Raw genomic sequence first — 23,738 nt, forward strand, 5'->3', positions numbered from 1 at the left:
TGAGATTCACAGCAGAATGCCTAGAATTTAGCCTTTGTTCCAGTCCTCATTCCAGCATCCTGCTAATACATACCCTGGGAGGCGCAGGTAAGGGTGCAAATACTGGATTTTCTACACCCATATAGAAGATCTAGATGGAGTTCATGGCTCCTACCTTCTGCCTGGTCCAGCTTGTGTGTGTGTGTGTGTGTGTGTGTGTGTGTGTGTGTCTCAAAATTTTTAAATAGTGATGAAAAACCGTAGAAGATCTTATCGTTCCTTCCTATGTTTATGTATGCATATTGAGCATCTATTTGGACAGTCACAAATACTTACTGACATTCAGTTATCTTATTTGTGAAATTAGTAAAGCAAGATATTTGGATTTCTGCATTTATAAGCTGTAAAATACATGATAAATACATTACTTTTACTAATAATTACAATTTTTGTATTTAATATATAATGGTTCACTTGATCAGAAGTTGGGCTTTCTATCAGAATACCTTTGAGAAAATGAAAAAGACTTCTGGGTGGGTATTAAAAATATGCTTACTCACTCTCTAAATGTTAAGATAATAATTAAAAACACAATCAACTGTCTCTCTAAGAGATATCTATATATCCATGTGAATAATAGCATTATCATGATAGTCAAAATATAGAAGCAACCCAAATGTCTGTTGGCAGATGAGTAGATAAACAAATTGTGCTTTAATATGCAACAGATTTTATTTAGCCTTTAAAAAGGGCAAAATTCTACACATGGTTAATCATTATGGTAAGTGAAATGAGCCTCTGATGGTACTTACCTAAGGTATCCAGCAAAGTGATACATAAAAACAGAAAATGAACTGGTGCCAGCAGGGACTAGGAAGCACAGAAATGGGCATGTTACGTCACTGAACTTTATACATTTAAAATGGCCAATTTTGTGTTGTAGTTAGCAGCAATGAAAAAAATTGGAAAACACTTGCCATCTTTGCATGTCCAGTTCAGTGGTACGTTAATAATGTCACTCCATCGTCACTGCTGTTCATTCTCTTCGTTTAGACCACATCTTCTCTGTGGTTTTGATTACTGTGTCTCATGTCAGTAAAACTATACAGAATTCATCCTTTGGGACTGGCTTGTGCTTTTTTTTTTTTTTTTTTTTTTTTTTAGCAAAATATCCTCTAAATTTATCCTGTTGTAGGCTATTACACAGAATTTCCTGCTGGCTCACATTTTGCTTGTTTTATCTGTTGACGGACACTCAGATTGTCCTCATATTTTAGCTGTTGCGAATAACACCATAATGAAAGAGACTCTACCAGTGTATCTTCAAGACTGTTCCCAGTTGTTTTGGATACATACCTAGAAATAAAGTGGTAAATTTTGTATATTTTTTATGACCTGTCTTGTAAAGCAAAATGCATTAAGAATAAGTCAGTATAAGCATTTTGATAGGGAAAACAATGCTATTTCAAAACAGTGAGATGAAATCATTGAAATAAGCTTCACTGTCACTACCCTCTCTTGTGTACTCACTTGAACAAACTTACGCAAAGCCCAAGTCTGCCGTGGAGAATACACACGGAGCTGAAAGTGGAAGCATAGGTCGAGAGAGGACATTTTCTCTGACAATTCCATCTCCCACATCCTAGTTCTGCTTGTTTGTTTGTTGTTTGTTTTGTTTTTAAGTTAAAGCAACACACTTCTAGGACAGAAGCTATTGTCCACTTCTGCAGCTATTTGAGGGGCAAGTATGTGAAGGAGGAACTTATTCAGAACATGGGTAAAAGCTGTGGAAGGACAAGTTTCAAGTTCATACACCAGGAAGTGCTGCTTATAACGTGGAGTGACCCAACAGGCTGCTCTGTTGGGAAACGAATCTCCACAGGGATGTTTTAAGAAGCCAGAAGCTTACTTTCTCTCTAGAATTATATGGGAAATGCCTTCCTTGTTGGTGGCCTCCGGGACATTTATTTGGTTCCCTAAAACTTAAAACCACTGATTAAGACCATAATAACCAGATGAAAATTCTGAATGTTTATTTACCACTTTAATCATTTAGTGTAAAAAAAAAAAAGTGAGGAGACACATTGAAAGATTCTGAGCAGAACAATGACATGGTTTGATTTGAATTTAGCAAGATCACTGTGTTTGCGCTATGAGAATGAAAATGAAAAGTTGGACTCTGAAAGCCGGGAGACAATTTTGGAAACTGCTACTATGGCCTAGGTAGTTCGGAAATGAGTAAAAACTAAAACCAAGACAGTAGCAGTGATGGATAGAAATAATGGATTCGATTTAAATGAGTCTGTTGAGAAGCAGAATTTTAAAAACCCTGGCCGATGATCAGTTTGGTATGATGGAAAGGAAGGAATCTGAGGTGATTCTTGACTTTATTACTTTGGGGGTTGAGCACATACTGTTGAATTTGACAGAAATAGAATATGTGAGAGGAGGTACAGTTTTTAAGGGAAAGGTCTTGTATTTAGATTTGGAACTGAAAAGTTAGCTGGTAATGCAAACTCCCCTAAGATGAAGCAATTCATCAGTAAGCATTTACAAAGTTGGGTGTAGAATTCAGGAGCAATGTCTGAGGTGAGGAAATGGCCTTGGAAGACATGCGTATAAACATGACAGGTGAGGGCATGGAGGTCCAGGGTGATCATCAGCCAGGGAGACCCAGGAAGCAGTCAGATAAATATTAGGAGAAGCAGGCCTAGCACAGAAGCCTAGTGGCAAAATATTCGCCTTTCCCCCAGGAGATCCCATATGGGAACCGGTTTATGTCCTGGCTGTCCCACTTCCCATCCAACTCCCTGCTTGTGGCCTGGGAAAGCAGTAGAGGGCAGCCTGAAGTATATACATATCTATGAGCCTGAGCACGTCCTTATAATTTCTTACAGTCCATAATGTGTAATTACAATAACAATGCACCCTTAAACAGAACACCAAAATCCCTGCATTTTCAAAGTTTACTTCCTTTGACAGATTTCCAATACTACTAAAAGGATTTTTCATAAAATCCTGATGAAGATTCTAAAATTCTGAAATATGTCTGCACTTAAAAGAATATTCTGGATCTTTTCCTAGTCATTAGTTTAAAGTTTATTTGGTTGAATATTTTTGGCCTTTTCCCTTCTTATTTTATTTGACTTTGTTCTTGATGAAGTTGACTGTGTCGGCCTTGGGTCTGATTAGTGCAGATTTATTATATGACTCAATAAAATAAAGAAGTCATACTTCAATAAAAATCATGCTAACTTACTTACACAAGCTTAAATTCTCCTTATGTTCTTTGTTACCCAAGGAAATGCAACTTCACCACAAGCACAAAGACCATCATTCATGGACTACTTTGATAAGCAGGACTTCAAGAACAAGAGTCATGAAAACTGTAATCAGAACATGCATGAGCCTTTCCCCATGTCCAAAAACGTTTTTCCTGATAACTGGAAAGTCCCTCAAGATGGAGACTTTGACTTCGTGAGTATACTTCCGTTCTCTCATTGATGTTTCTTCCTTCTATCGTTTTTCATCACACCGAGAAGCATACTTTGTATATATACTTATATGAACTGTGATTGTATGTAAAAGTAGACTACTTATTAATATTCAATTTGTAGCCATATATGTGGGTAGGGGGAGGTGAAATTGTAGTTTGTGTGTGGAAATGCATTTGCAGGGGAAAATATGCACTTGCAGAAAAATGTAAATAATGGCTTGTAGTTAAATAAATGAGTTCAAATGGAGAGAGATGTTTTCGACAATGCAATTATGAGATACATTGACAGTTATCAATATAATTAAAACGGTGTTATGACACAGACTTTCAAAATTTGCCCTAATTTTGAAGGTTACCCAAATTTGTTTCTACTTTAAGTTCTACTTGGTTTGTCAGAAATAATAGTCCTACTGTACTTCTATGTAGCATGTGAACTTGTGTAAAATCATTCCTTATCTCCTGCCATATTTTCTTTTTATTGCTTTTTGCTTCCCCTTGATACTTATTCCTTTTGGAAAATACAATTCAGATAAAGTATTTTTAGGCAGCTGTTTCTACAACATGAAAGAAATACATTCTCACAATGAGTTCCTAAAATGAAGTAAAAAATGTTAGAGCAAACTTTTGCTTTACCATGTTTTAAATATATTACTTTTGCATGTTGTTTTATAAGATCTTTTCAAATAAAATAACTTTACAGTCAGTTATGTTAATTAAGAAAGGTACTTATTATGTAAGTAAAATTTAGATCCACAAGGTCTTCAAAAAGTTAATGGAAAATGCATATTTTGAAAACTGCACATGGTTCTCAAAGCCATTTTGCACCCCAATGAATTATCTTTTAATTCCATTTTCCACAGATTTTTTTGAAGTACCTTTGTATGTGTCTGCTTAAAGACTTTTGAAGTAATATGAAGCCATTTTGCTTACATACCATGACTTTAAATGCTTTGAGACTATAACTACTTCAAATTTTAAATACCTAATTTAAAAATCTGTGTTAGACAACTCTAATACTAATTGTTAGAAACTGATAGCAACATAATTTCACAGATTAGCCTGCAAATGTTATTTATAATGACTACCTGCTATTTTTTCATGTGCTCAAGTAAAAAAAAAAGGCAAATGAAATCTGTATTTCTCCAGTTCTGATAAGATTTCATTTTAAGCTATTTATGCTTTAGAAATTTATAAATTATTTACATTACTGACATTCAAGCTTTAAATCATTCATGAACACGATGAATAATGTAGACTGTTTAGCGTCAGAGAACTTTGCTTTGTCTCAGTTGGAAGAAGTCTTATTAGCCTCTGGGAAACAGTCTGAAATGAGCAAGCACAAGTAATGAATAAATTATCATAGTTAATAAATAACAAATAAAATTATTTAATTCTGTTTCAGCTAGTCTTTGCAGCCACCCCAAAACTTAAGGATGAAGGGTAACAACTGTTCTGTCTGCTCATCATTTCGTGGATTTGCAGTCTGGACACACTCAGTTCCAATAATAAAAGGTTCTTCTGCCGGTCTCACCTGAGGTTTCTCAAGTGACTGCAGTTGTCTATAAACTTGACTGGGACTGAGTAATCTCTAAATTACCCCTCTCCTGTATCTAAGCAGTTGTACTGACTATTGGCTATGTCATATACTCCATTAGGCAAACCTGGGGTTTTTATGTGGCAGTAGCAGCCTTTGAAGAGGGTAAAGATGAAACCTGCCAAGACCATTTGATCTTAGCTTAGAATGCACACATTGCCCATTTACAGCAGTATCAGAAAGAATGAAATTCCTAAGAATAGTCTTAACCAAGGAGCTGAAAGATTTGTACGCTGTAAACTATACAATGTTGAATTAAGGAAGATATCAGTACATCGAATGGCATCTTGTATTTATGGGTGGGAGGACTTAACGTCGTAAAGATAATGCCCAAAGTGATCTACAGAATCCTAATAACCTTTTGTGTGGAAATAGAAAAATTATCCCTAAAATTCACATGGGATCTCAGGGAATCCCGAATGGTCCTACCATCTTGAAAAGGAAAAAGAAAAATGGAAGTTTCTTCTTTCTTGATTTTAAAACTTACTACAAAGTCACTGCTGTCGAAACAGTTTAGTACTGGCATAAAGACATATTTATTGACCAGTGAAACATAACAGATAGCCCAGAAATAAACCCTCATATATATGATTAAACGATTTTGACAAGGTTGCTGACACCTTTATGGAGAGATTAAAGAACAATCTTTAAAAAATGATGCTGGGAAAACTACATACCAGAATGCAGAAAAATGAAGTCAGATCTTTACCTTATGTCACTTATAAAAATTAACTCAAAATAGATAAAAGATCTAAATATTGAAACTAGAATTCTTAGTAAAACATGGGAGAGAAGCTACATACATTGGCATTGGATTTGGCAATGATTTCTTGGATGTAGTGGCACCAAAAGTACAGATAACACAACAAAATTGATACATTAGACTATATCAAAATGAAAAGCCTTTGGGCACCTAGAGGTTACAGTGCTTGGTTCCTGTGTCAGAGTACCTGGGTTTGATATCTAGTTCCAATTCTGAATCCAGCTTCTTATTAATTGAGACCCTGGGAGGCAGTGGCCATGGCTCACTTTTTTTTGCCACACATATAGGGAACCTGCGTTGAGTTCTTGACTTTGGCCTCAAGTCAGGGCTATCAGGGACATTTTGGGAGGAAACCATTGAGTGGTGCTCTTTCAAAAAATAGATAGGCTTTTCTTAAAAAATTGAAAGCTTTTTGCTTTAAAGAACACCACCAGCAGAGTGAACGACAATGTATGGAATGAAACAACATATTTGTAAATCTTACATCTAGTAAGAGGTTAATATCCAGAGTATATGGTGAAGTAAAAATCAATAACAATGAAGAAAACAATCCATTTCAAGAATGGTTGAAGGACTTGAACTAATATTACTCCAAAGAAAATGAACAAATGACTAATAATCCCATGAAAAGATGTCCATTATCACTAATCTTTAGAGAGGTGCCAATCAAAATCACAATGAGAAGCTACTGATGTTAGGATCACTGCTGCCAAAAACACAAAGGAGCACATTAAAGCAAGGGGAAAAATTAATCAAAATAGAACAGAAAGCCAGTCTGGATTCCAGGAATGTGGAATTTAAATGTTACCTGCTAAAGAGTAGATCAGCAAAGTTATATGGGAAAGAGCCCTGTGAAAAGAAAGAATTATGGCATAATGTTTTCACATAGTATGCCAGAAACTCTGCTAATTAAGATTTAACAGAAATGAAATTATTGAACTTAAGAAACTAAAGATCACTTATGATTTTGGTTAAGACCTTTGAGTTTACTTTAAAAATATGTACACACACCCTTCTTGACACATAGCCTTCCATTGTCTCTGTAAGGCTTATTCATGCTTGTGAATCTATTTTTCAGGTGGCTAGCTAATACAAGGTAACTTTTTCAGTTCATATATTTTAGAGTTCCCATTTTGGGGGGAATCTCAAAATTTATTAGGAAACATTAAACTAATTTAAGCAATGTTCTACTTTTTTACTTTGGGCTGTGCCAGACACCATGGTTAAAAATCGTATTTATACTGATTTATTAAGTTAAGAAGACACGATAAATTAATGGTCGGTTTAGTTGTAATCCTTAGCAATAATTCAAGTGTCGTCATGTGGCTTTGGATAAGAGGGAGACTTAGTGAAGGCTTATGTAGTTTATAAAATTATAATGTGGAGGGAGACTTTGTCTAATCATTGAAAGATGGATAGCGGAGTAGGGAAGGCAGGCACTCCAAAAACAATGTGGGTAATAAAAGCTCAGAGGCAGGAAAGCACGAGCTCTGTTGGGTGTCGATGAAGTGGTGACTTCCAGGTCTCTGTGGTAGTTTGTTTGGAACAATGTAGGAGATAAATTGGGAAGGTAGGTCTAGGTCAGGTGATGGAAGCCTTGCCAGACTGCCAAGTCTGAATTTGTATTTCATAAGCAGTGGGAAGCCACTGAGAAATTTATAAGTTGAAAAATGACATGTTGAAATATCTTCAGAAAATCTAGTGGCCGGAGAAATCAGTTTTGTGGCATGCGCTTGAAATATTAGAGTAATAAAATGGAAAAGAAGAAAACAAAACAAAAACAGGAATAGATGTAGAAGATATTCTAAAAGATTATGCAATAGAAATAACTGACTTGCTACATTGAAGAGTACTGTTTTGGTTACAGTAATGAACTTTAAATGATAAAAGATGAAAGCAATGAAATACAGATGTTGTCACAGTAGGAAAGAGACTTTAAGAGATCATATGATGGGATCCAGTTTTTTGGAGGCTGCTTTCTTTTCTGACTGCCATAGGACAGAGAACCCTAAAAAAGTAGTGGAGCTGCGATCCTGGACAGTGATAGCCCCTATCAGTGGGGAGGCCTTGGATTCCGTCACCTGGAAGAAGTGGGGAATGTTTGTAGACTCCAGAGGATATTGTAAACAGGAGTGAGAAAGAGATGGGATTGCCAGGAAATGAAGCAAGAATTGCTGAGAGTAAGAGCATGGCGAATGACAAGAAAAATATGTACAAGGGGTAAGAAGTCTGTAGAGAGCCCAGTCGGGTTTGGAGCACAGCTGGTATTACTGGGTAGGATGCTTTGCTGGAATAGTATGGTCTGCTAAAACCTGGAAGTGTCCCTCTGGAGCTGTTAGCTGTTAATGAGGAGGGCAATCTGATCTTATTTCTCCCTCCCCCCAACCCATTTTTTTAAAAACTTAAAAATAAATTGTTTGAAATGCTGAGTGACAGGGAAAGAACCTGAACCAGGCTGAAATCAAGAACCTGTGTGGGTGCGAGGGTTCCAAGTGCTTGGGCTATTGTCATCTGCTTTCCCAGCACATTTAGCAGGAGGGTAGTACATAATAAGTAGAGTGGCTGCGGCTTGAACTCACTAACCCCCTGCGCCGTTACACTGGCCCTACTTCTTTCCTTCTTGTGTTTGTGTGTACGTCTTCCCCTTTCTTGATGTTTCCCTAGGTTAACTTCCAAAAGAAGACTGAAAGGTTTTGATTCCTATGTATGCTTAATGGAAATCGCTTACAACAAGCAGTACGCATAAGTCTTGTCCTACCAAATGCTTATCCGCCAGAGCAGGCTGGCGGCTGACTCTTATCTGTCTCTCTGTCTACCTACCTACCATTTAAAAGGAAAAATGCAAAGAGAGAGAGAGACATACCGATATCGTCCATCTGCCTAAATGCTACAACAGCCCTGTCTGGGCCACATCCAAGCCAGGAGCCCACATGTGTTTTAGCCATCACCAGGATCTGCCGGAACACAAACTGGCAGAAATCTGGAGTTGGAAGTAAATCCCAGACTTGAACCCAGGTACTCATATAGGGCATGCTGATTTCCCAAGGAACAATTGCTGCATCAACTGCCCGTTCCCCAAGAAGATTTTTAAAGGGGAAAGCTTAATTAGAGAGGCACCTGCTGAACAGATGTGTGGAGTAGGAAGCATTTTTTATCTTAAAGCCTGTATGCAATATAATTGGCGTATTTGCTTTTAAGTTTGTAGTATTTGTCTTTCGGTTTTTCCATGGATTGTTTCATGTTGTGTTCCTGAATGTAATGATAAATAATAGAATTTAAGATGTCACCAATTTGGGGGTTATGGTATAATGAGAGGAGATGAAATATATTTGAGCTAATTGAACTGTACTAAAATCTGCTTAGGATGTGCATATGAAGATTTTTTAAACAAATTTAAAAGGCAAATCTGTTTATTATAGCACTAGTCTAATGTTTCAGTTTTTGTTAAAATTATTTCCAAACAGCCTTAGCATCCAGATTGTTTAGTGTTAAATAGAGAGCGTGTAGATCATGTTTTTGCAGAAATTACAGTGTCATATTTTAAGAAGATATATTTTGGGTAACGTAAAGATTTTGGAATAAGGACAAAAATCTAAAAGCCATCTGTTAACTCACTATATTGGTTCCAAATACTTAAAAAAGAGAAATTGAACTGACATAATTACTAGTGTAAGAGGAGTTAGGTAAATCATCCACTCCTGGTTTTGACCCAAACTAAATTATAAATTAACGTTTCTTGATTACTCTGATTCTGGAATATTTATTCACTTTGTGGTGTTCTTTTGAGGTAAGGGATGCAGGAATCCTGCAGGGCACAATCCAGAGAAAGGGCCTCAATAAACATGGCAACAGAAACAAAATCCTCTCCGCACTGTGCATGCATGCTGGGGTTCTCCCAGGGTTTCTGTAGATGCGTCTAGGATTATCAGGTTAGTAAGCCAGTGTGGCTGTCAGGCAACAAAACAACGGAAAAGTCAGTACAACAGAAGAGACAGAGAGTCGTAAACCCAGAGCAAGTATCATCCGCTGCATCTGCCTCATTTATTCTAGAGAAATGTGTTCTCTGGGCTTCCCCCCCACCACACAGCCCGCAATCACGAGGGGGCAGTAAAGAAACTGATTGTGGCCATAGGCTGCAAGAGCCCACAAAATGCAGGGGCCAGACCAGCCCTTTTAGAAACCTCTCAGCACACAGGCCCCGTAGAAAACCCACAGGTCACAATTTGAGCCGGCCACATCCACCAGCTTTTACCAGTGGGGCAGTGTGCCAGCATCTGCTTTATCTGTTCAAGTACAGATAGTGTTTTCACATTGGAAAGAGATGTTGGCCGCAAGGTTTCCCTGCAGTGCGCTCCTTCCTCAAAGAACTGCTTGTTCTCAAGTCCCTCATTCTGTGGACCGAGGAAACCACCGCAGTTGAGTGAAGTAGTTAAGCATATTGTCATCGATTAGCTTCACATTAATTAAACGATTATTCTCAAGTATTTCCAGATGCTCGCAAGAGCATTAAAGTATGAAAAGATAACTGTAGATATTTCAGATTTATTTCTTCTAGGGAAAAGAAGAAATAAACACATAAAGTCCCCAGCGCTCCGGTGGACAGCCCTGGATAAGAGTTTATGATCGCAGGTGTACATGTGGCATGAACTCGAGTGTATGTGGCACATTGTGCTTTCACGACTCACTCATTCCTCATAGAGCCAACAGGAAATTAAAATTAATGAGAAGCCTGCACTCTGAAACACTTAGAGAACTCTTGACTATTTCAGTCCTTTGCCAGCTCACGAAATCTGTGCTGGCAGTCACATCCAACAGATGGTGTGGCATGTGCACAGTTGTGTCATGTGATTGTCTAGGTCTGTGTAGAGTGTTTGTGAGGTTTGCAACATCAGTCTGAAGCCGTTGGAGACAGTTTCAACCTTTATTTGAAAGGAACATGGCCTGCCTGAAAAAAAAAAGATCGCTTGTACGCCGATAGCCAGTCATGATAATAACTAGTCATTGAGCAACTCAGCTGGATTAAACTGATTCTATAGCAGTTAAAATCAACAAAAATGCTAGCGTTCTGCAACTACTTCACTTTTTTTTTTTTTTTTTTTGCTTTAGTGGAATCGACTTTTGCTTTCAGGCTCCTGACAGAAAATGAAAGTTTTATTTTCTTATTCCTAATCATGCTGTTTAAGGCTTCCCTATTTCTGAAATTTTTATTCAGTTGTGGTATCTAGGCAAGCTCTACTGAAACATTAAGCTAATTCTGCTTATATAGGTAATTAATACCTTAAGTTAAAATTCATTATATCGTCATTTCCTTTACAAATTAAAGTAAGCAGTCTTGCACTTATTGGATTAATTATGATAGAAAGCACAGGTGCAGTATGTGGTCTCTTGTCACTGTGTTGGAATTTATTAAGTTGTCTAAAACACATGGCAAAAAGACAAATGGTTTACCAAAAAGAGTTCTAAAAAGCACAAATTTCTCTCATAGTAATTTGTTCTTTTTAAAATGTCATTTATTTAAAAGTCTGTTGAAAAATTGGCAGCTTTACATTTGAAAACAAAGATTCTGTACTCAGAGCGTATGTTATGGCTAATGTTGATGTCTGAAGAAGTTATTTAGACTCTGTGGGCTTTCTGTCCCCAGCCTCATTGTTGGTGTTTAGTCAGGAAACACTGGGAACTGTGGGACTGATTGCATCAAAAGAGATGTTAACCGATAGTGGAACTTGGATCAAAATGTGGGCAATCCAATTAATCATGTTTTAATTTAAGACTAATGCCCCCATAATGCTCACCTCTTGAAATAAGCCATGAGATTTCAGGTAAGTTGTTAGCATTGGTTAACTAGCAATGCATACATCAGTTTGTGTTTTGATAATGGAATGCTTACTTTTACTTTATCTGTCATAAATAAAATTTCTTTAAATCCCAAATTACTTTTCTACTTGGATATGTAATTCAGGATTTTGGAATACAGTAGTGTCAGATGCGTTTTCATGACTGACTGTCACTACTTCTCTGACATGTATTTTTCACTAATAGAAGTATGTCATTCTTCTTGGGCCTAGTTGACTTGGCTGAGCTGATAGTTACACTCTTTTATCCAGACATTATCTCCATAGTACCTGTCACTCATTAGGTTGGATTCTTCATATTGCAAAACTTCCCCAGTAAACAGCAATGTTTTTTTTTTTTCCACCATGGTCCAAAACCAAATAGTATTGTTTTACCATTTTGTTCAGCAATAGTAGAAACATTTTCCTCCCAGAGTTACAGGCAGATCTTAAGGAGATAAGGAGAAGAGGATGTCAAATGAATGTAATACACTGTAACAGATAAAAAGTAACTTGGGGAAAATGCCTTAATTGAATTATTATAAAGATACATTGTATGGTTCTTAACAAAGAATACATTTTTTAAAAGATTTATTTATGTATCACTTGGAAGACAGAGTGATAGAGACAGAAAGGTAATTGGGCTGGGGAACAGGGCAGTCCAGAGATTGGGCCATCTGCTGGTTCACTCCTCAAATGGCTGTAACAGCCAGGGCTGGACCAGGGTTGTGCCAGGAGGCTATCAGAGTATCCCACACAGGTGGCAGAGACCCACATGCTTGGGCCATCTGTCTCTGTCTTTCTAGGTACATTAACAGTGAGTTACATTGGAAGTGAAGCTTCTGGTACACAAAGCAGCATTCCAGTGTAGCAAGTGGCAACTTAACTTGCTGTGCTACAATGCCAGCCCCAACAAAGAAAAATTTTTTTTCCCTTCATGAATTAATAATGCATGTTGAAAAGTGAAATGCAGGATACTGTTGTTAATGATTAAGGTGGCTCAGTAGCCTAGGTTAAGAGTATGGGATCTATTTCCATGGGCCTTCTACTCAGTTATTAAAAACTCTGTGTGTTAATATTAGTGTGGAAATTGAGTTTCTTAATAGTTAAGGCTAGAAACACATAAATATGCAGAAACTAATAACTAGCCATATTCTTGGAGTCAGTAAATTAAATGAGTCAGTTGTGGATTATCTGCTAAGGAGGAAAGACCTAAAGTAATCATTTTAGTTGCAGTGCTCTTTGATGAAAAGAAATTAACTAATCCGTTAGTATCTCAGTGATGTCACAAATTCCTAAAAATGCCCTATTTGGGGTGTTAAACTTTTAATCATTCTTGTCCTTGCTCTGAATGGTAATTTTCTCTTAGCATCTCTATGGAACACATATAAAAATAAGACATACATGGATTCCTCCTTGGCTGTAGAAACCAATGAATTGTAGCTAAGGGCTGTAAATACACTCCAGTTTTCCACTTGCTTTACGACAGAATCATAGATATAATATTCCAGGAAAAATATTGTTTATCAGGGTTGGCAAAATTGTTAAGCTATTGTATCCTTTATTTAAAAGCAACTTTTGGGGTATGCTAGAAATTCACTTGCCGTTTTTAAAAGAGGTTTCTGGAACTTAGTCCATCTGTGAGTGTCTTTGTCTGATTTCAGTTACTCTCAGCTGTAAGAATTTCCATTTTGCCGCTTGACTCCACATTCAAGCTTTGAGGCACCATTATCCTGGCTTGCTATGCCACAGTTTGCTGTGAGTCATGACAAGAAGCTGCTTTAGGCCTGAAAGTCTTGCACCTAATGTCGTTTTCTGACTAGTTCAGACTGGTTTGTGAAATTTGCCTGTATGATTTTGTGACTCAAGAGTTTTTCTTACCAGTAAGTGTCAATTAAAAAAATAGCTTGTTAATATTGACATATTTGTATGTGTTGAGTAATTTCAACTTTTCTGACAGCACAGAAAATCCTGTATATAAAGCCCTGTTCTTAGCCCTTTTTCACAGTGGAAAGATGAATACGCATAAAAATTAAGTTTGGTGGTCCAAATCACTTATATACAGTACAGCCAAAATCTGAACCCAGGAAATCTGATTTTAAAGTTGGCTCTGTACTACTTACAATCACACTGTTATTAAGCATTTAGTGAAGAAGTCAGCTTGAGCCAGAAGATAAAGTCATTAATCAAGAGAAAGAGTAGATGAGTAAATCTTGGCAATGAACCTGAACTCTGGGTGGTAACAAAACCAAAAACCATGAGAATAAAGTGGGGGTTCAGCTACGAAGCAGGCCAAAGGGCTGCACAGAAGGCTTTTACGGACATTTCTGCTGAACCAGAGAACGTAAACTAAAGGCAGTGATGTCTGCTGAACAAAGTAGTGTTGGATATGAGGCAGGAGTGACCTAGGTTGTAAGAGCTTTAACTGCCAAACTAAAGCATCTGGCATGCATTTAACCCCTATGCCTGTGGGAAGCAGATAGCTAATGCTGAATTTTTGCAAAGGGAATGACTTCTATCGATTTTTTGTTAGTGTCCAAGTGTAGCGTAGGAATTGTATACGCTGGAGACCTAGGGAAACTGGATTTTACTGTTGAAAATGTCACAGTGGATTAAGGGAAAGATAGTAGAATTAGAGAATGCAAGCTGTATTCAAGAAGTAATCCAGAAGATCGTGTGGAATTATCTGGATCTGATAAGCAGATATGCATAGGGGAGTAAGAAAGAAGGTTTTTGATTCAGAGGATTAGATTAATGCTGTTGCCATTGTTTAAAGAATAGACCAAAATGTAAGAGCAGGTTTTAGAGACTGGATGAAGAGGGTGGCCTGGTCAGTTCTGTTGTAGATGTATTAAGTTTGCAGTGTCTGGAGTGTACACTATCTAGAAAATGCAGGGTGGAACCATAAATTTGCATATATCTGGTCCATAAATCATATGATATCATATGATACTTCCAAAAGTTTGTTGAAAAATGGAATTACATACAAGTTTTGAGATGGCATATGGCCCAGTGGATTAGGCCACCACATGTAATCCTGGCATCCCATATGGAGTGCCAATTTGAGTCCCAGCTACACTGCTTCCGATCCACCTCCCTGCTAATGTGCATGGGAAGGCAGGGGAAGTGGTTCAAATGCTTGAGTCCCTGCCAACCATGTGGAAGACCAAGATGGAGTCTCTGGCTCCTGGCTTCAGCCTGGCCCAGCTCTCTCTGTGGTAGCCAGCTGGAAGTAAACCAGTAGTTTAAAGAAATCACTTGCTCTCTCTGACACTCTTTTTTCAAATAAGTAAATAAATCTTAAAAATACATGCATTTTTATGTTAAAAAGCATTGAAATATGTGCATATGAAGGAGCCTAAAAGGTCTTGGAAATTAATGTTCTGAAAAACTTATGCATGGAATGAGTGTTTGACATAGTGGTTAAAGTGAGGCTTGGGACTCCCCCGCCCCCGCCAACCCCATACCAGAGTGCCTAGGTTTGAGACCCAGCTCTACATCTGAGTCTAGCTTCCTGTTAATGTGGACCCTGGGAGACGGCAGGTGTTTGCTTGATGAGTTGGATCCCTGCCAGACATATAGGAGACCCGGATTGGTCTCAACCTGGTCCAGCCCCAGCTGCTGCAAGCATTTGGAGAGTAAGTCAGCTTGGGTAACCTCCGTATCTGTCTCTCTCTGCCTTCTAAATACATTTCTTTTAAAAAAAAAAACTATGTATGGATTCAAAACTACTTTCCATCAAAATAAACTTAGAGTATTTTATGATTTTATTTTCTCACAAACCTGTTGATACACCCTCATACATACAACCAACCAAAGAAAACCTTGAAGTAAGAAGAGATAGTTAGCAAAAGTGAATTTCTACGAAATCCTGTATTTAAGAGAGGTATAGCAGAAGCAGAGCAAAGGAAACTGGGTTTATCTAACCATGGGTGTATATGAAAGGGTCTTCAGAAAATTTTTGGGAAGTGTAGATTTTGTTGAAACTATACATGAACTTCAATTTTTTTTTGCACCAAAGTATTTCAGTTTTCCATGAACTATTTTTAAAGATTTATTTTTAATTTTTATTAGAAAGTCAGATTTACAGAAAGAAGAAAGACAAAGAGAAAAATCTCCCATCTGCTGATTCACTCCGCAAAGGGTCACAATAGCCGGAGCCAGGAGCCAGGAGCATCTTCCAGGTCTCCCACACAGGTGCAGGGTCCCAAGCAGGGAACCTTTCCCAGGCTGCAAGCAGAGAGCTGGATGGGAAGTAGAGCAGACAGGACATGAACCAGTGCCCATATTGGATCCTGGCGGATGCAAGGCAAGGACTTTAACCACTATGTTACTGCACTACACCCATGGTAAGGCACTTAGGAAAATTAAGGCCAATAAATTACCATCATCTCTTTTGTTTTCAGTGTTCTCAAAGTTAAAAAAATCAACATGTAAGTTAAAGGCTATTTTTATATATAATAGGTATGTCAGCTTTTTAATTCCAGTTTCTGCTTCATAGCTAAAACATTAAAAATAGTATCATGCATATTTGTTTAGCATATTAGTTTAGCAATTTGATGCATTTTCTCTAAATTAAATGAAGAATCATTTAAAGTTACCCCTATTTTGTAATTTAGGGAAGACTTGTTTTATTTTAACATTTAAAATTATCATCAAACAACAGAAGCAACTTACAAAGAGAGAGGAACTATTTATAAAACCCTAAGCCTTTCTTTTCAGGTTCTGTTTGTGTGTGTTCACATTGGTAAAATATTTCCCAAAGACAGTGAATGATATTTATGTATTCATTTATTTCCCTGAGTCATTTCTAAGCTACTATTATTATAATGTATTAGGAATTCTAAAACAAATCTTTCAAAAAAGGAACAGAAGTCTTCAAAAAATGTAGTTCATATTTTTATTCAATTTCATATTGATGTACTTCATATAATTAGCTTCCTGTGCATGAAACTGCCTCAATTAGCATTCTTATAAGGGAAAATATTTTAAAATATTTGATCCTGATTATACATTTATATTTATTTTTGAATTCTAGAATAAATAAATAAATTTTAAATAAATTTTTTGCCTCTTTATTTTATGTAGTTAATAGTCCTTAGTGCCTAACACAGTGAGCTGGTTCACCACTCCATAAAACCGTATGTTTTTCATATAAAAGCAGACAGCCTTGCTCCCACCCCAACTGCTAGCTAACTTCTTAAACTTAGCAAAGAATGAATTGCTCTTAATAGGACTTTTTAATTCTCCATTTTTACCATCAGTCTGTTTGGCATTTTCTTATTTGTTCAGTGTTCATTCTCACTGTGTGAAAACTAGACTTAAAGTATTATATATTATAGTTCAGAAGGATACTAGTTAATAATACCATTAATAAGAATAATCCTTGTAACTAGTTAGAATTTTATAGTTTTTTATTTTTTTAAAGAAGGAAAGTCTTTGTGTGGAGGGTGGGGACATTCAGGCTGTTTGACCTGGTAAAATTCTCTGTTTGCAAAACTGATTAAAAAATTGAAAGGAGAAAAATAACATACGTAACTGCCGTCTGACATAGATGAAAATAGGTCTTGCATATTTGTGGTGTGCCTCTAGATTAGGCATTAAATTGGATCTGACTGTTAAATAACACTTAATAGCAGCATTAAGAAATGGCATCTAGTGTCCCTAGTAATCCTTTTTCTATTATGGAAGTTCACTATTTATTAGAATAATGAGTATCAAGCTCATTCTTTCATTTTGCCAGTTTCTGCTTTGATTTATATATATACACAAGAATAACCTGGATTCCATTATTGACAGGATTCATTGTGAAGCCTAGGGCTTTTCTTTTTCAAACCTTTCCTTCAATTATTCTGAGCTATTATTTAGCAGAATACCCTGATCTTGAACCCTGTAAAATTTCTAAGTAGAGAACTCATTTTTTATCAAAAGAAATGATTTTACATAAATGTCCATAAACATTATGTATCTCAAATAAACTTTCAGCAGGATTTTTAAAAACATCATTAATTTTTATTGCATTGTTGTCATTATTATTATCAGTTATAGATATATTAATTTGCAAGATAAAGTAACAGAGTGAGGTTAAGAGGTGAAGAGAGAGATTTGTTCCCCAAACGCACACAATAACTAACATTAGGCCGCATGGAAGCCAGGAGCCAGAAACTCCATCCAGATCTCCCATGTGAGTGACAGGAACCCAGTTACTTGGGCCATCGTATATTGCCACAGGGTACAGTGGTTGTTCCTATAATTATTTCCGTTTCTGCAAGCTTGCTTTCATCATATGTGAATAGGTTAGATCTTTAAGCAAACTTCTTAGATTTAAAAACAAACAAACAAGCAAAACAACAGAACCTGAAGATGATTAGAAAAAAACTAGTTACTTGATTGAGAAAATCAAGTGTGACTTTGAGCAATTTTTTAAGCCCCATTCCTCTGAGCTTTTATTGACTCCGTTTGAGGTATACAAGAATGCATCATTAGTTTTTACATTGACCTTTCCTAATTCTTTTACTTCTTAAAAGAGATCAAGGCCATATGGTTAAAATATTTTATTGAAAGCCTTTCAAAGAATATGTGTACTAATAATATTGCTCACTTTAACTTTTATCAGAGGTAGTAATTCTTAGCCCTAAATTACTATGAACTTTAAGTTTGTTTACCATAGTTTTTTTCAAATTATGTCTTGTTCTTCAATAAAAACATCATCCAGAAATATTTTTTAAAATTTTGTAACAACTTTGAGATAATATTCAGACAATCAATAATGTGTGCTCTTTTAAAATGTACAGCTCAGTTTAGTGGTTGCTGAATATATATACACAGTCACACATTGAGCACAGTAATCGACTTAGAATATTTGCATCTTTCCTCCCAAAAGAATCTCTGTACCCACTGGCAGTTGCTCACGTTTTTGTCCCAAGACCCTCCTCTCCCCACAGTCTGAGGCACTGTTTGTCTGATTTTGGAGTCTGAATGTATTTTTAAGTGAGTTTTTCAGTACCTTAAATACCTGGGTAGTGATGTCTATATCCTGTATATTGGAAGTCAGTTGTAATACATAATAGCTACCTGTCAGGAGCCTGGTTCACGCTGAGCAGCCGTCTGTGTTGTGACACTGTTATTTTGCTTGGATCTGGTTTGGAATGACAACTTCCTTCTGGATGGGCAGCCACATTGCCGTAGAACCATGCTTGCTAGTCACTGGGCATCCTGTTTAAAATGACCACACAACTTGAGTATTCCTGAACAGTCCTAATCTCACATATTCCATTCTAATGTAAAACTGCATGTACTGATATTACATTTTAAAAATTTGATAACTGTATACATCGTTGGGATATATCTATTATGCTTTTGTAAATATAGTACATCCTTATAGCTTTAAAAAATCAGTGAATTTTTTTAAAACAAATGTTTTGTCAGAGTGCTTAGGGACTTTATTCTGAGTAACCTTTCAATCAGGTTTATTATGTATGTTTCTCAAACTATAGATTTTTATGCATTGGATATTAGGTAATTATGATTATCCAGTTTTATAATTTTAAAATATCTTTGGATCAGCTCAGTTCTGGCCATTTTAGCCATTTTAGGGTGTGAACCAGCGGATGGAAGATCTTTCTGCTTATTCTTATCGCTGTCTGCCTTTCCACTAAAAATAGATAGATTCTTAAAAAAATAAAAGAATAACTACATATCCATCCAATTATATGCCACCCAAGGTATTGTAATAGTTCTTTGGAAGCTTGTCTCATGTCCCCCTTCCCCTCCCTCTGAAATATCCATTAGCCTTGATTTTGCCACATTTAGTCTAGTTTTTTCCATTGTGATTTTACCAACCAGATATATGCTTAAACAATATTTTATTATCTACTTTTGGATTGTATATAAAGAGAGTCATGTTTGTGTATTCTTCTGTGATTAAGAAAAGTTTCTGTTCTATATTTTTTTAAAGCTTTATTTTTTTATTACAAAGTCAGATATACACAGAGGAGGAGAGACAGAGAGGAAGATCATCCGTCCGATCATCCACTCCCCAAGTGAGCCGCAATGGGCCGATACGCGCCAGTCCGATGCCAGGAACCAGGAACCCCCTCCAGGTCTCCCACGTGGGTGCAGGGTCCCAAAGCATTGGGCCGTCCTCGACTGCCTTCCCAGGCCACTAGCAGGGAGCTGGATGGGAAGTAGAGCTGCCAGGATCAGAACCGGCGCCCATATGGGATCCGGGGGCGTTCAAGGCGAGGACCTCAGCCCCTAGGCCACGCCGCCGGGCCCTCTGTTCTATATTTTTAACTTGTGTAACTACATGGGATTGAGATGCTGGTGACGAACCTTGATCATTATTCAGAGTGAATTCAACAATGTCATAATGATTTTCTTTTTAGAATTTGACATGTTGTTTCTAAGTATTATATAGAGCCACAGAATCAAGAGTAGCCAAAGGTAGTCAGTATGTGTCTGACACTGCTGCAGATGCTAGTATATATTGATAAGTAAGCCAGACAAAGGTCTCTACCTTCACAGAGCATGTATTCCAAAGGACAACGCAATCAACAGCTAAAACTAGCAGTACATCAAATGGTATTATAGAAGGTGACAAATGCTGTGGGGAGAGAAAGAGGCAGCTAATGGGATCAGTTACTGAGAAAGCGTTTGTAGTACTGAACAGAGGGATTGGAGAGTCTCATTGAGAGAGACATTTAGGTAAAGACATGAAATAGGTGACAGGGCAGGTAGGGAATCAGCCATGTCTACATCTGCTGAAAGAAATGTTCCCAGTAGAGGGACTAGCCATTGCAGCGGAATGAAAGCTTCTTTATTGTGACAGGAAAATGGTGAAAGAACACATTAGTTTGAGGAGCTGAATGGCTAGAACCATTCTCTCTTGAGGAGTTGCAAGGGAGAAGTTGGAGAAGTGTCAGGGTGGACAAGATAGTAAGTTAGTGAAGGTACTGTGAAGATGTTAGTGTTTATGTTGAAAGAAGTAAGTGGCTATTGAGATAAAATTTCATTTGAGTAAAGAAGAGGTGGCTATGGTCACATCTTAGAAACAATCTAGTGTGGCAAAAATAGAAGAAATCATGCAGATGAATAACATCAAGTGTAATAAGAATTGGTCATGTTCTTGGTAATTTTGAAAATACCTGCAAATGAGGTTTTGTGGTTTCATGTGGGAATAAAAGAAACAGAAGGCTCAGGACTAGTCCAAAGTTTACTGTTTAGACACTCAAGATGCAGTTGCATGTAACTAGGTTTGGGAGACTGGGTAGGTACTGGGTGAGTGAGGATCAGGGATTGAGATTAAACAGTAGGATACCTTTTCTACATCCAAGTGTCTGTTGAGCAAACAGCTGTATATGCAAGGTGGGAGCTCAGGAGGAAGCTATAGTTTCGAATTTGGAAGTCATCAGAGTATGGACAGTATTTGAAGTCATGAGACTCGGTGGCCAATGTTGTGGCTCATCAGGTTAGGCTGCCACTTGGGATAGCATAGCGTAGCATAGTGGAGTGCCCATCTGAATCCTGTGGCTCTACTTCTGATTCAACATTTTTTTAAAATATTTATTTTTGTTGGAAAGTTAGATATACAGAGAGGAGGATAGACAGGAAGATCTTCCATCTGTTGATTCATTCCCCAAGTGGCCGCAATGTCCAGAACTGCACTGATCTGAAGCCAGGAGACCAGGTCCTCTTCTGGGTCTCCCACATGGGTGCAGGGTCCCAAAGCTTTGGGTCATGCTCAACTGCTTTCCCAGGCCACAAGCGGGGAACTGGATTGGAAACAGGGCCGCCGGGATTAGAACCGGCGCCCATATGGATTCCCGGCGCTTACAAGGCGAGGATTTTAGCCACTGGGCTACCATTCCAGCCCCCCAGCTTCTTGCTAATTCACCAGAGAAGGCTGTAGAATTTGGCCACTGTGTAATAACAGACACTTTTCTGGGGGCCCATGTTGTGGCACAGCTGGTTAAGCCACTAGTTGCATCCAGTGTCCAAACTGGAGTGCAAGGTTTGCATTCCAGCTACTCCACCTATGGCCTAGTATACTGCAAATGCACATGGGAAAGCAATCGAAGCTGGCCTGAAGTGCTGAGGCCATTGTTACCCATTTGGGAGACCAGGTGGGGTTCCCAGCTCCTGGCTTTAGCTTGGCATAGACCTGGTTGTTACAGGTATTTGGGTAATGAGCCAATGAACAGAAGGCCTCTTTCTCTCCTTTTTACCTTTCAAAGAAGTAAATCTATTTAAAAGAATCAGTTTCCAATAAAATTTTTCTCATCTTTTCCTAAACCCTCATCAATGTTATCTTTATTCTTGGTATTTTCCTGTGATTCTGATAATGATGATATTTGTATCTTCCAAGATGAATTAGGGTTTCTGCACTGTCCTGCTCCCTTCCTTCTGCGCTGTCACCAGTGGTGCATGTAACATCCAGGTTCCTACTGAGCCTAAAGCCATCTAGGCCTTTTTTGTCAGACACCCCACATTTCATCCAGCCTCTGCCCACTGTCAGTACCAAAGCCACTTTCCTGTCATTAGGTGTTTGTGACATCACCAGCTCATTTCCGAGCACCAAAATCTATTAATGGTTCCCACCTGACGGCGATTAGACTTCTAAATTTTTATGAAGTTTTTTTTATTTTTATATTTTTTAAAGATTTATTTATTTTTGGCCTGGCGGCGTGGCCTGGCGGCGAAAGTCCTCGCCTTGAACGTCCCGGGATCCCATATGGGCGCCAGTTCTAATCCCGGCAGCCCCACTTCCCATCCAGCTCCCTGCTTGTGGCTTGTGAGAGCAGGCGAGGACGGCCCAATGCATTGGGACCCTGCACCCATGTGGGATACCTGGAAGGGGTTCCTGGCTCCCGGCTCCGGATCAGCACAGCATCAGCCGTTGCGCTCCCTTGGGGAGTGAAACATCAGACGGAGGATCTTCCTCTCTATCTCTCCTGCTCTCTGTATATCTGACTTTGTAATAAAAATAAATCAATCTTTTTTTTTGAAAGTGGGGCTGCCGGGATTCGAACCAGCACCCATATGGAATCCCGGGGCGTTCAAGGCGAGGACTTTAGCCACTAGGCCGCACTGCTGGGCCCTAGACTTCTAATTTTTCAATTCTACAGTAGTATGAAAGTCATACTCATTAAGTAGAAGCCAGACTTTGAAGTTTGATATTTTCCTGGCCTTCTGATTGGTGGCCTGCTACTGTGCTGTGACATGTGGCAGCAACAGTGAGCCCTGTTGGTGGTTAGGCACGTGCCCACAGGGGAAACCAGTGACATGCTGCCATGTGCTGTGTCACTAAGCTGGGGCATTCAGTTGACCGTGTATATTACATGATTTGTCAGTTTACAATATCTTCAACCTCCAATGGGTTTATCACATCCTGACCTCACTGTGAGGCAAAAAGCATTGGTATTATGTTTTCTGTGGCTGCTGTAAGAACATACCTCAAATTCACTAACTTAAAACCATAGAAATTGATTCTTTTATGGGTCCAAAGGCCAGAAAGCCAAACTAAGTCTTACAGGGCTAAATCAGGGTTTCAGAAGAGTCATACTTCCAAAGGAAGGTTCATGGAAGCCAAGATTTTTTTGCCTGTTTGAAATGTTCCTCTCTCCCCCAGAGAGAAATAGTTTGTTATTCTATTTAGGACCCACTCAGACAATTCAGAATATTGTACCCGTTGTATGATCTTAAGATCCTTAATCACAATTGCTAAGGAAGTAGTCAGCTGGGTCAGATTTGACTAAAGCTCAGAAAGTGGAGACTGATCCTTTACTATGGTATATTTTACTACAAGGAAGTTATCAATGAACCTGACTACAACTCCTCAATTCTCTCTCTCTCAATTATTATTACCATTTTAAGATTTACTTATTTGGGGCCAGGTGCAGTAGCCTAGTGGCTAAAGTCCTTGTCTTCATGCGTGGAATCCCACATGGGCACTGGTTCTAATCCCAGTGGCCCTGCTTCCCATCCAGCTCCCTGCTTGTGGCCTGGGAAAGCAGTTGAGGATGACCCAAAGCCTTGAGACCCTGCACCTGCATGGGAGACCTGGAAGAGCTCCTG

General features: G+C 38.1%; 1 protein-coding gene across 1 annotated transcript in view; it reads left to right on the forward strand.

The window, feature by feature from the left end:
- The window catches only part of STK3 (serine/threonine kinase 3), a 285,278-nt gene that overhangs the window by 215,665 nt on the left and 45,875 nt on the right, over window positions 1-23,738 (forward strand). Inside the window, exon 10 of the mRNA XM_004580628.3 lies at window positions 3,281-3,456. Coding sequence (XP_004580685.1) covers window positions 3,281-3,456 — 176 coding nt within the window. The remainder of the gene's footprint in view (window positions 1-3,280; window positions 3,457-23,738) is intronic.

This window comes from Ochotona princeps, chromosome 9 (assembly GCF_030435755.1).
Source record: "Ochotona princeps isolate mOchPri1 chromosome 9, mOchPri1.hap1, whole genome shotgun sequence".
NCBI classification, from domain to species: Eukaryota; Metazoa; Chordata; class Mammalia; order Lagomorpha; family Ochotonidae; genus Ochotona; species Ochotona princeps.